This window comes from Telmatherina bonti (genome assembly GCF_933228915.1).
Source record: "Telmatherina bonti genome assembly, chromosome: 22".
Classification (NCBI taxonomy): domain Eukaryota; kingdom Metazoa; phylum Chordata; class Actinopteri; order Atheriniformes; family Telmatherinidae; genus Telmatherina; species Telmatherina bonti.
In genome coordinates, this window is record NC_136631.1 from 4,331,362 (window position 1) to 4,343,930 (window position 12,569).

Genomic DNA, 12,569 nt, shown 5'->3' on the forward strand with positions numbered 1-12,569 from the left:
ATTTGGCGATGTTTGGCGGCATTTGGCGATGTTTGGTGGCATTTGGCGATGTTTGGTGGCATTTGGCGATGTTTGGTGGCATTTGGCGATGTTTGGCGGCATTTGGCGATGTTTGGTGGCATTTGGCGATGTTTGGTGGCATTTGGCGATGTTTGGTGGCATTTGGCGGCGTTTGGTGGCATTTGGCGATGTTTGGCGGCATTTGGCGATGTTTGGTGGCATTTGGCGATGTTTGGCGGCATTTGGCGATGTTTGGCGGCATTTGGCGATGTTTGGCGGCATTTAACTCATAAAGAATAAGAGCCTGACTCAGGGAAGATGAAACCGGAAAACATTTGGTGTATAAAATCTCTTTAACTTGCATAATTTAGCTGATTTATTCTGATGTAATGAGACATTAATTTATTCTGAGAGACGAGAATAAAGAGTTTTTAATAAACAACTGAGATAATATGTGTTAATGACAGACTTACTTCCGGCATTAAAGTCCTGCTCCGGGTGGGAAAGATGAGTCAGCAGATTCCCGTTATGGACTGGAGTACTAACCAAACGGAGTGAAAGGGTTAATCAGCAGACGTTGAGTGGGAGGGATGTGACACATAGATCCGTATTTCCTCCGTCTGCCTTCCATCCAGCTCCACATGTTCTGCACCGTGTGCGGTGAGGAAGATTTTTCTCTTCATCATGCCTGCAGGTCCAGTAAACACTGGTTTCTGACCAGTTCCACTTTCAGCGCCCCAGCAGCCGTGATGCAGAGATGCTCCTGTTATGTCAGCAATCAATCAACCTGATTGATCCAAAGCGGCTCATCCTGACAGCTGCTACAGTAGAAAACACACCAGGTTGAAATTCAAGCTGCAGTTCCATCATTTTATATAAAACCGTAATCATGTTTTCATCTAAAGTTCCTTTTTCCTTTAGATGCTTTTAATTTGCTGATGTTCCACGTCTTCTTAAAGCACTTCGAGACAAAACGCTGCAAAATTCTGCTGCACAAATAAACTTTAAATCTGAAAAATAAACTAAAACTGTTCAATCTAAAAGATAAACTGCAAGTCTGACATTACAGGTAAACATGTGTCCTGGAATAAACGTCAAAATAACGGAATCACAGCAACCGTTTCATCATAAAACACAGTTGTAGATTGAAATTAAAGTAAATAAAAAGGTTACATGTTAGTATTTTTATATATATATTTCTCTCTGTGTGTGTGTGTGTGTGTGTGTGTGTGTGTGTGTGTGTGTGTGTACAGTCATCCTATAATGTTTTCGTCCCCTTTTATTAAAGACTGAATTTACAAATCAGTCAAAAAACTGGAGACTGAAAACGGAATAATAACTAAAAATGTATTCAATTATAATTTAGTGATATAAGAAGCAGTTGTTTTCATTTAACTGAGCTGAATAAAAACAAACAAACAAACAAGTCGGTCCTGGAAGAATGAGAGCATTTTTCTGATTGTCAGCAGGACAAAACCCCGTCAGCAGCTGCAGAAATCACCTGACTGGAAACATCACAGGATTTATCAACAAACTATTAGTTTATGAGTCACGGAACATTTATTATTTTATCATATTTGTTTGATTTTTAAAATATTATTTCTATTAAACCAGAATTTAAAAATCATGTAATGATCTTTATAAAATTGTATTTATTACTTTTATTCAGTTTCATCTTATTTCCCAGCAGCTGCTTTACTGGGAGGACTGGAACGACCACCGTATGGATAATAAAATCTATTTTATCTGTTTTGCTGACTGAGGACACTTGTTTCAACACAACGGCAAATAGAAAGAAGGCAGCCCCCTACACACACACACACACACACACACCTGTCAGAAAAACAACATCCCAGTCAGTTTCAATCTTTAATCTTTTTAACCCTAAATAATAATAATCATTATCAGATTTTATGTCATCTTATCAATAAGACGACAAACATACAATCAACATCTCCTCTGTAGAAAACATTTTAATATGGAACTAAATGAATATAATAGTCATTTCTGACAACAATACAACATAATAATAATATGATAATATTATCCATGTTATGGTAAATAATAAACCATATTTATAATAATTAATTACAGTGATAATTATTCATATTAATAACTCGTCTACTAAACAGCAGGTCTGATATAAATCTGCAGATTTAATAATAATTAACCTGCAGTTTCAGTAACTTTATCACCTCATCTGAAAAAAGACTCAACACACACACACACAGACACACACACACACACAGACACACACACACAGACACACACACACACACACACAGACACACAGACACACACACACACACACACAGACACACACAGACACACACACACACACACACACAGACACACACACACACACACAGACACACAGACACACAGACACACACACACAGACACAGACACACACAGACACACACACACACACACACAGACACAGACACACACACACACACACACTCCAGCTCCAACGTCTGCATTATTCCTGACATGAGCCGTTTCAGGGCAGAGTGTGTGTGAGACGGCGTGGCGGGAACAAACGGACACACAGCGGCGGTGACGACTCCATTAGAACCCCATCTTCCTGCTCGCGTCTCTTTGTAAATGAGAAATGAACTTACTCATTTCGTCTGAGCTCTTTCTAGACACTGCAGCTTTAATTGCTAATTGTTAACAGCAAATGAATACATTTGCATATTAATTTGCTCCCAATTTACATTTTTAATTTGCCGCCTTCAAAGAGTGTGAGATAAAAGGTTGTGTTATTTTAAATAATTTATCCTTCAGTGCAGAAAAGATGCAGAAAAAAAACGTGGGGGTGATTTTAACCCCCGAGAGCGCCGAAGCGCACGCAGCAAATTCCTATAAATATATATATTAATACATCTCACTAATTTACAGTTTTTGTCAGTTAATTAAAGGGGCAAAGAGGAAAAATGGTGCAATCAGGCAGCTTTAACTGTGCAGAGAAACGCACCAGAGAGGATGGGGGGGGGCATCTCGTCCTCCTTTCACCACCACGAAGAAGAAGTTCAGAATTCATTCAGATGAAAAACAGCTGCTGCTGTTTTCATGTGAGGAAGAGGAGGAGGAGGAAGAGGAGGAGGTGTGTGTTCAGTGTAGAGAAGATCAGGTGACACGAAGGCGTCTGGGCTGAGAGAGTGTAAGGGCTACGACCCGGGTCGGAGTGGCCCTGAGCAGAAACACGCTCCTCCCGCCTGTTTGGCAGGAAAAGAATCTGAAACTGTGACTGAAGTTCTGTAGTTTATTCTGCAGGTTTGGGGCCCCCTGCTGGACCCCCTGAAGCAGCTCAAACCTCCGCTGCTTGTCACACACACACACACACACACACACACGCCTCCTCCGGTGATTGATGCAGTCAAATTAGATGTATGTGGAACGCCGAATGAACACATCCACTGATGACCAGCTGTTTCTAATTATTATACACTGGTTAATTAGGACGCCGTGTCGCCATCAACGGCGGCGGTAAACGCTGTGAAATTCATAATTCATACTCTGCCGTCCAATGAGCCTCCTTGATCAAACCCCGACAGCGTGGTGTGGATGGAGAGGCCGAGTGTGTGGGCGGCTGCTGCTGGAGCCACATCCTGGTGTGTGTGTGTGTTGATGCCTCTTCTCCTCTCTCAGCAGGGTGTGTGTGTCGGCGGCGGCGCTGAGCGTCTGGATCTGAAAGGTAAGCAGAGCTTCTTTATTAGACACAAAGTTCCACTCTGCAGATCCACGGTGGAGGAGCCGAGCGCTGACGGACGACGTTCCACGACTGTCTGCAGTTTCGACTCCGTAAAACATGAATTATTTCCATGTTTATCGACTCAGCAGCGGTTTGACTCCAACGTCTCGCCGCACGTTTTTCTTTGAAGAGGGGATTTCCCTTTTTCACTGTTCCTGCTGCTTAACGCTCAGGGTCACGCGCACGATCTGGGGTCACGTGCACGCTGTCACATGCACGCTTAGGGTCACGCGCACAATCTGGGGTCACGTGCACGCTTAGGGTCATGTGCATGCTCAAGGTCATGTGCACAATCAGGGTCATGTCCACACTCTGGGGTCACGTGCACAATCAGGGTCACGTGCACGATCTGGGGTCACGTACACAATCTGGGTTACGTGCACGCTTAGGGTCACATGCACACTCAGGGTCACAATGCACGCTCAGGGTCACGTACACACCCTGGGGTCACGTGCACGCTCAGGGTCATGTGCACGATCAGGGTCACATGCACACTCTGGGGTCATGTGCATGAGTAGGGTCCAGTGCATGCTCAGGGTCACGTGCACGCTCTGGGGTCACGTGCACAATCATTTGTTTGCTTATGATCAAAATTATTTCCAAACTGATTTTTTGGGTCATGTGCACACTCAGGGTCACGTGCACGCTCAGGATGGCGCATATGCTCAGGCTTCGCGTCAGACTAGGGACTTAGATCACAGGATTTGATCTTTTGGTAATTTTATGTAAACAGTTTTTATGAAACGTGATTATTATCATAATAACTGTTAGTTGTTATAAACTAGATGTAAACTAGTTGATCATGTCTTTAAAGCCTCGTGATGAATGATGTCAACTGGTGCCATGTTACGTGTTTATTAACATGCTTTTTTCACGTGACAATAAAGTTTAGATTTATCTGAAGAGTTTCAGGACGAAACTTTCTGGAAAAACCGGATGATCGCATGTAGATCGCTCACTGATGTTTTCCTGTCTGCCACTAAAAGAATCAGCTTTTTTTTCTTCAGCTTTTTCTCTGATCATTTTGTCGTTAAATCAGAGGAAATGTAGAATCTGCAGCAGCAACAAGAAAACGTTTTCGCCTCGCCACGTCTTCACTAAAACCTCTAACTTTGTTGTGTTTCACTTCAGCTCCACGAAGCTGTATGGATAACGTCCACATGATCACATGATCAGTCTCGCTGTTCTGGACGTTTTGTCATGTTTTTATACACAGAATTTTATTGATTACAAACTGCAAAAAATATTTAGAAGTGGACAAATTCTGACAGTTTATTTATTAAATTACTTCCACACAGCGGTGTGTTGGAGCAGAGATTTATATAAAACCTGCAGGACGTTACACCAAGCTGCCGGTTTACTTGCTGCTTTACCTGCACAGGTAAGTCATGTGATGACGCGGGAGGGGGAGGAGCATCGTGTGACGGAAAAACTTTAAGTCTGGGTTGTTTCTGCAGTGCTGGTAATCGTGCTTTACCAGCTACGTCTATAAAGCAGCAGGGCGCCGCCAAAACACTTGATACTAGCGCTCACCACTAGGGGGCAGTAAACGGCGTAATAATAGGGACAGTGTGCTGGTCACGTTATGTTTCTGAGGCGTTTCGGTAAACGATACCGTCTGTTGTGAACTGCTTTGGTTCTTGTGTTCATGCTTCTGTTTGCATTAGCGCCTCTACGTGCAAGTCAGTTTTGTAACTCTCACATATGACACGTTAGCTCACGTCAACAGTAGCAGCTTTGTGTTCGTAGCGTGCCAAATGAAGGCTAGGTATCCTAGCAACAATATGCAGAAATGCATCCTGCGGAGAGGAGAGGAGCGAGAAACAAGTTTTTCTTGGTCAAGTTATCGTCTACAAGAAGCTTTGTCGGCGACGGGGTGGAGATTATTGTTGGGGGGGGGGGGGGTTTGTCCCTAGCAGGGTGGGTCATGCACATAGACTGTACATAAAAAGATGGGTGGAGCCTCCGTGACGTCACCCGTAGGTTTCTGAAGAGCTGAATTGAAGCTCGGTGGGTGGTTCCTACCATCGCCATCTTGGCAGGTCGTCTTGCCTGGAAAATACAAATATGGGCAAAGAGGTGGGGCTGTGAGCGTCATGGTGGATGATTGACATCTAGCAAACTCCGAGCTTTCTGTAGCTAAGAGCTAACCGAGCTAATCTGGAGATAACAGTAGCTAACCAGCTAACGGAGGTAAGCGGGATAAAGCTAAGTCACGTTGTTAACCGGCTAAAAACCACGGTTGTTCTACGTTCTTCTGGCTTGAAGCGGGAGATCGGGTACCTGTCAATCAAAAGGACACGCCCCTAAATAAGGTGAACTTTGAGATTAAATTACTTTTAAATGGCGAGTTAGAAAAAAATTCACCCCCCCCACAGTTGTCATGAAGGTAAACCTGACCTATTAAACCTAAAATGGATTTTTGTACCAGACTGTAAACATGTTTATTTCTGCTGTAAACATGTTTATTTCTGATGTAAACATGTTTATTTCATCTGTGAAGTTGGTCTTTTTAACATGGGAGTCTATGGGGATTTGCTCTGTTTTGCAGCCCCTGGTGGATGAAGGGGGAATTGCAGGTTTATTCACTTCCGCATAGGCTTCACTTTTAACCGCCAGAGGTTGCTGTTTGGTCGTGCAGCTGACAGGTTCCACATCTTTAATTCCTACATTTTATACGCTGTCACCACCTCCACCAGCGCTGCATTAAAGCCACCTGCTGTGTGCAGCTCTGCTCGGCGATGTGTCAAGATGTCTCCCACCGAGTCCACGAGGACAGAATCACGTCGCTTCATTGCCTCGGGAACGAGAAAAAGTCTCCCTCTTCGCCGCAGACAGAAGAAGCTTCAGAGATGGATTGGAAAGTGGGAAGTCTGCTCACGCCTCCTCGATGAGAAACAGCCATCCATCCATTTTCTATGCGTCTCAGTCCAATCAGGGTGGCAGGGAAGGCGGAGCCTATCCCAGCAATCATCAGGCAAGGTGGGAACACCCGGACAGGCCCCCAATCTGTTGCAGCACAGCTAACTAACCGTCAGATCGCTTTGTGCCGCAACATGGCGGCTTTACCAACGATGTGACATTACTGAGAACGGTCTATATGAGGGATGACCAGCTATCGTCTTCGACGGCCACAATCCTGTAAGTGTTTCCCTGCTCCAACACAGCTGTGGGAACGGGGACAGGGATGGGGACGTAGCCATGGAGGGGGACGGGGACGTGGGCGTGGACGGGGACAGGGATGGGGACGGGGACGTGGAGGGGGACGGGGACGTGGGCGTGGACGGGGACAGGGATGGGGACGGGGACGTGGAGGGGGACGGGGACGTGGGCGTGGACGGGGACAGGGATGGGGACGGGGACGTGGAGGGGGACGGGGGCGTGGGTGTGGACGGGGACAGAGATGGGGACGTAGCCATAGAGGGGGACGGGGACGTGGCGTCTGACTGGAAAAGCGAGACACTTCTGTTTATTAGACCATAAATGAGTTTTCCACGCCAGCATTAAACGCGGCGCAGACGTGAAGCGCGGAAACGAGATGTTGAGAAAGTTGTTGACCTGCAGCCATCTTGGAGCCCGTGCATACGCCTGGATGGGCGTCGCCGCCGTCACGCGCTGATGACATCTGACTCGGGGTGTCGCTGGCGTATTATCTCCCCCACGCAGGGCGGATTAGGACGGCTCTTCCTTCCACCCCTCACGCCCTCTGCCATCGCTCCGTTTACTGATTATTGTTAAAACAGAAGGAGAAAAAAATCAGTTTGGAAATAATTATGATCGTATTTATCATCCCCCTTCTTGGTTGGGGAGATAAGCTGTAACCCAGGAGACAGAGCGAGGGGGGGGGGGCTCTGGGAGTCTGATCAGTCACACTGTGACTTCAGATCAGCAGTAATCTGATTACAGAGAGGTAAGCACTAATTAATCACCCCTCCAGAACAAATCGCTCAGAAGCAGAAATATTGATGTTTGATTCCAGAAAAACGATTAAAAACTCAGTTTAAAGTAGAAGTGATGCAACACGAGCCGCCATGGTGTGTCAGGTGACGTGAAGGAGCCTTGTGATTGGTCAATGCTGCATTAAGGTTCTGTCAGACTGAGACCCACCTGTCAGAACCAGAACCAGGAGGGAAAACCTCCATCAGGACCAGAACCAGGAGGGAAAACCTCCATCAGGACCAGAACCAGGAAGGAAAACCTCCATCAGGACCAGAACCAGGAAGGAAAACCTCCATCAGAACCAGAACCAGGAAGGAAAACCTCCATCAGGACCAGAACCAGGAAGGAAAACCTCCATCAGAACCAGAACCAGAAAGGAAAACCTCCATCAGGACCAGAACCAGAAAGGAAAACCTCCATCAGGACCAGAACCAGGAAGAAAAACCTCCATCAGAACCAGAACCAGGAAGGAAAACCTCCATCAGGACCAGAACCAGGAAGGTCTATGTGTTGGACCAGTTGTGGTGGAGAAGATCGGAAAGAGGGTCAACCAGTAGCAGAACTCAGATCCAGGATCCTGCTGGGATCCAGGAACCAGACTGGGTTCCGGTTCTGCTTCCTGAATCCGGACTGGGATCCGGTTCTGGTTCCTGGAGGCTGGACTGGGTTCTGGTTCTGGTTTCTGAAACCGGACTGGGTTCTGGTTCCGGATCCTGGAGGCCGGACTGGGTTCTGGCTCCGCTACCTGGAGGCCGGACTGGGTTCTGGTTCCGGATCCTGGAGGCCGGACTGGGTTCTGGCTCCGGTTCCTGGAGGCCGGACTGGGATCTGGTTCCGGATCCTGGAGGCCGGACTGGGTTCTGGCTCCGGTTCCTGGAGGCCGGACTGGGATCTGGCTCCGCTACCTGGAGGCCGGACTGGGTTCTGGTTCCGGATCCTGGAGGCCGGACTGGGTTCTGGCTCCGCTACCTGGAGGCCGGACTGGGTTCTGGTTCTGGTTTCTGAAACCGGACTGGGTTCTGGTTCCGGATCCTGGAGGCCGGACTGGGTTCTGGCTCCGCTACCTGGAGGCCGGACTGGGTTCTGGTTCCGGATCCTGGAGGCCGGACTGGGTTCTGGCTCCGCTACCTGGAGGCCGGACTGGGTTCTGGTTCCGGATCCTGGAGGCCGGACTGGGTTCTGGCTCCGGTTCCTGGAGGCCAGACTGGGATCTGGCTCCGGTTCCTGGAGGCCGGACTGGGTTCTGGTTCCGGATCCTGGAGGCCGGACTGGGTTCTGGCTCCGCTACCTGGAGGCCGGACTGGGTTCTGGTTCCGGATCCTGGAGGCCGGACTGGGTTCTGGCTCCGGATCCTGGAGGCCGGACTGGGTTCTGGCTCCGGTTCCTGGAGGCTGGACTGGGTTCTGGCTCCGGATCCTGGAGGCCGGACTGGGTTCTGGCTCCGCTACCTGGAGGCCGGACTGGGTTCTGGCTCCGGTTCCTGGAGGCCGGACTGGGTTCTGGCTCCATTACCTGGAGGCCGGACTGGGTTCTGGCTCCGGTTCCTGGAGGCCGGACTGGGTTCTGGCTCCGGATCCTGGAGGCCGGACTGGGTTCTGGCTCCGCTACCTGGAGGCCGGACTGGGTTCTGGCTCCGGTTCCTGGAGGCCGGACTGGGTTCTGGTTCCGGATCCTGGAGGCCGGACTGGGTTCTGGCTCCGGATCCTGGAGGCCGGACTGGGTTCTGGCTCCGGTTCCTGGAGGCCGGACTGGGTTCTGGCTCCATTACCTGGAGGCCGGACTGGGTTCTGGCTCCGGATCCTGGAGGCCGGACTGGGTTCTGGCTCCGGATCCTGGAGGCCGGACTGGGTTCTGGCTCCATTACCTGGAGGCCGGACTGGGTTCTGGCTCCGGATCCTGGAGGCCGGACTGGGTTCTGGCTCCGGATCCTGGAGGCCGGACTGGGTTCTGGCTCCGGTTCCTGGAGGCCGGACTGGGTTCTGGCTCCATTACCTGGAGGCCGGACTGGGTTCTGGCTCCGGATCCTGGAGGCCGGACTGGGTTCTGGCTCCGGATCCTGGAGGCCGGACTGGGTTCTGGCTCCATTACCTGAAGGCCGGACTGGGTTCTGGCTCCGGATCCTGGAGGCCGGACTGGGTTCTGGCTCCGGATCCTGGAGGCCGGACTGGGTTCTGGCTCCATTACCTGGAGGCCGGACTGGGTTCTGGCTCCGGATCCTGGAGGCCGGACTGGGTTCTGGCTCCGGTTCCTGGAGGCCGGACTGGGTTCTGGCTCCGGATCCTGGAGGCCGGACTGGGTTCTGGCTCCGGATCCTGGAGGCCGGACTGGGTTCTGGCTCCATTACCTGGAGGCCGGACTGGGTTCTGGCTCCATTACCTGGAGGCCGGACTGGGTTCTGGCTCCGGATCCTGGAGGCCGGACTGGGTTCTGGCTCCGGATCCTGGAGGCCGGACTGGGTTCTGGCTCCATTACCTGGAGGCCGGACTGGGTTCTGGCTCCGGATCCTGGAGGCCGGACTGGGTTCTGGCTCCGGATCCTGGAGGCCGGACTGGGTTCTGGCTCCGGATCCCTGAGGCCGGACTGGGTTCTGGCTCCATTACCTGGAGGCCGGACTGGGTTCTGGCTCCGGATCCTGGAGGCCGGACTGGGTTCTGGCTCCGGATCCTGGAGGCCGGACTGGGTTCTGGCTCCATTACCTGGAGGCCGGACTGGGTTCTGGCTCCGGATCCTGGAGGCCGGACTGGGTTCTGGCTCCGGATCCTGGAGGCCGGACTGGGTTCTGGCTCCGGTTCCTGGAGGCCGGACTGGGTTCTGGCTCCATTACCTGGAGGCCGGACTGGGTTCTGGCTCCGGATCCTGGAGGCCGGACTGGGTTCTGGCTCCGGATCCTGGAGGCCGGACTGGGTTCTGGCTCCATTACCTGAAGGCCGGACTGGGTTCTGGCTCCGGATCCTGGAGGCCGGACTGGGTTCTGGCTCCGGATCCTGGAGGCCGGACTGGGTTCTGGCTCCATTACCTGGAGGCCGGACTGGGTTCTGGCTCCGGATCCTGGAGGCCGGACTGGGTTCTGGCTCCGGTTCCTGGAGGCCGGACTGGGTTCTGGCTCCGGATCCTGGAGGCCGGACTGGGTTCTGGCTCCGGATCCTGGAGGCCGGACTGGGTTCTGGCTCCATTACCTGGAGGCCGGACTGGGTTCTGGCTCCATTACCTGGAGGCCGGACTGGGTTCTGGCTCCGGATCCTGGAGGCCGGACTGGGTTCTGGCTCCGGATCCTGGAGGCCGGACTGGGTTCTGGCTCCATTACCTGGAGGCCGGACTGGGTTCTGGCTCCGGATCCTGGAGGCCGGACTGGGTTCTGGCTCCGGATCCTGGAGGCCGGACTGGGTTCTGGCTCCGGATCCCTGAGGCCGGACTGGGTTCTGGCTCCGGTTCCTGGAGGCCGGACTGGGTTCTGGCTCCATTACCTGGAGGCCGGACTGGGTTCTGGCTCCGGATCCTGGAGGCCGGACTGGGTTCTGGCTCCGGATCCTGGAGGCCGGACTGGGTTCTGGCTCCGGATCCCTGAGGCCGGACTGGGTTCTGGCTCCGGTTCCTGGAGGCCGGACTGGGTTCTGGCTCCGGATCCTGGAGGCCGGACTGGGTTCTGGCTCCGGATCCTGGAGGCCGGACTGGGTTCTGGCTCCGGATCCTGGAGGCCGGACTGGGTTCTGGCTCCATTACCTGGAGGCCGGACTGGGTTCTGGCTCCGGATCCTGGAGGCCGGACTGGGTTCTGGCTCCGGATCCTGGAGGCCGGACTGGGTTCTGGCTCCGCTACCTGGAGGCCGGACTGGGTTCTGGCTCCGGTTCCTGGAGGCCGGACTGGGTTCTGGCTCCGGTTCCTGGAGGCCGGACTGGGTTCTGGCTCCGGATCCTGGAGGCCGGACTGGGTTCTGGCTCCGGATCCTGGAGGCCGGACTGGGTTCTGGCTCCATTACCTGGAGGCCGGACTGGGTTCTGGCTCCGGATCCTGGAGGCCGGACTGGGTTCTGGCTCCGGATCCTGGAGGCCGGACTGGGTTCTGGCTCCGGATCCTGGAGGCCGGACTGGGTTCTGGCTCCACTCATCCGGTCTGAAGGTTCTGCAGAACCAGCAGTAAAGCTGTTGGGAAGGTGTGACCCGGTTGAAGCGGGTCTTCCTGTGGCGTTGGCGGTAAAACGGGTCCTCTGGACTCTCGGCGCCCGTCCAGTTTCCGGATCGTAAACCGGATCGCTTCAGCAGATGTGTTTCTGCAGGACGGAAGCGAAGCTTCTCTCTGGAACTTTCTGATTTAGTGTCGGGACTTTATGAAAAGGAAAACACATCAGGTAAAGTCTGATTTCTCCGCTTCTTTCAGCGCGGAGGTTCTGCCTGTTAGCAAACAGCTCCAATTATCTCCCGTTTGATTGCTTTTCTCCATCAAGGTGAGCGATTAGACCACCGCTCCTGTGAAGCTCTGGAAGCCGTCCTGAAATCGCTGCACTTTGATTTCATCAATCTGCAGGCGGCCCAACTGGAGGAAAATGTGAGTTTTATGAGGAAAACTTATTTTCTTCATCTTCGTCTTCCAGTTGCAATACAGTTTCATATTCAGGCCTCGCTCGGATCAGATTAGAGGCTTTTTTTTTCTTCCCAAAGAAACTTCATAACGTTTCTGTCAAATTTAGGCCTTGCTTTCGCCATCTTTCCCTCCACAATGTTCTTTCTGTTCCAGGGAGCCGTGTCCTTGCTGGATATGATTTTGTACTATGAATCTACAACACATCTCGACATTTCTGACAACAGCAGTCTGGGAACGTCGGCTTGGAGGGCCCTCGCTCATTTGATAAAGCAGGTTGGCTGACGCAGGGGAACGG

General features: G+C 51.8%; 1 protein-coding gene across 1 annotated transcript in view; it reads left to right on the top strand.

Moving 5' to 3' along the window:
- The window catches only part of LOC306772713 (protein phosphatase 1 regulatory subunit 37), a gene marked incomplete at its 5' end in the record, with an annotated part of 64,598 nt that overhangs the window by 10,832 nt on the left and 41,197 nt on the right, over nt 1-12,569 (top strand). Inside the window, 3 exons of the mRNA XM_079262316.1 lie at nt 3,655-3,700; nt 12,138-12,238; nt 12,428-12,547. Coding sequence (XP_079118442.1) covers nt 3,655-3,700; nt 12,138-12,238; nt 12,428-12,547 — 267 coding nt within the window. The remainder of the gene's footprint in view (nt 1-3,654; nt 3,701-12,137; nt 12,239-12,427; nt 12,548-12,569) is intronic.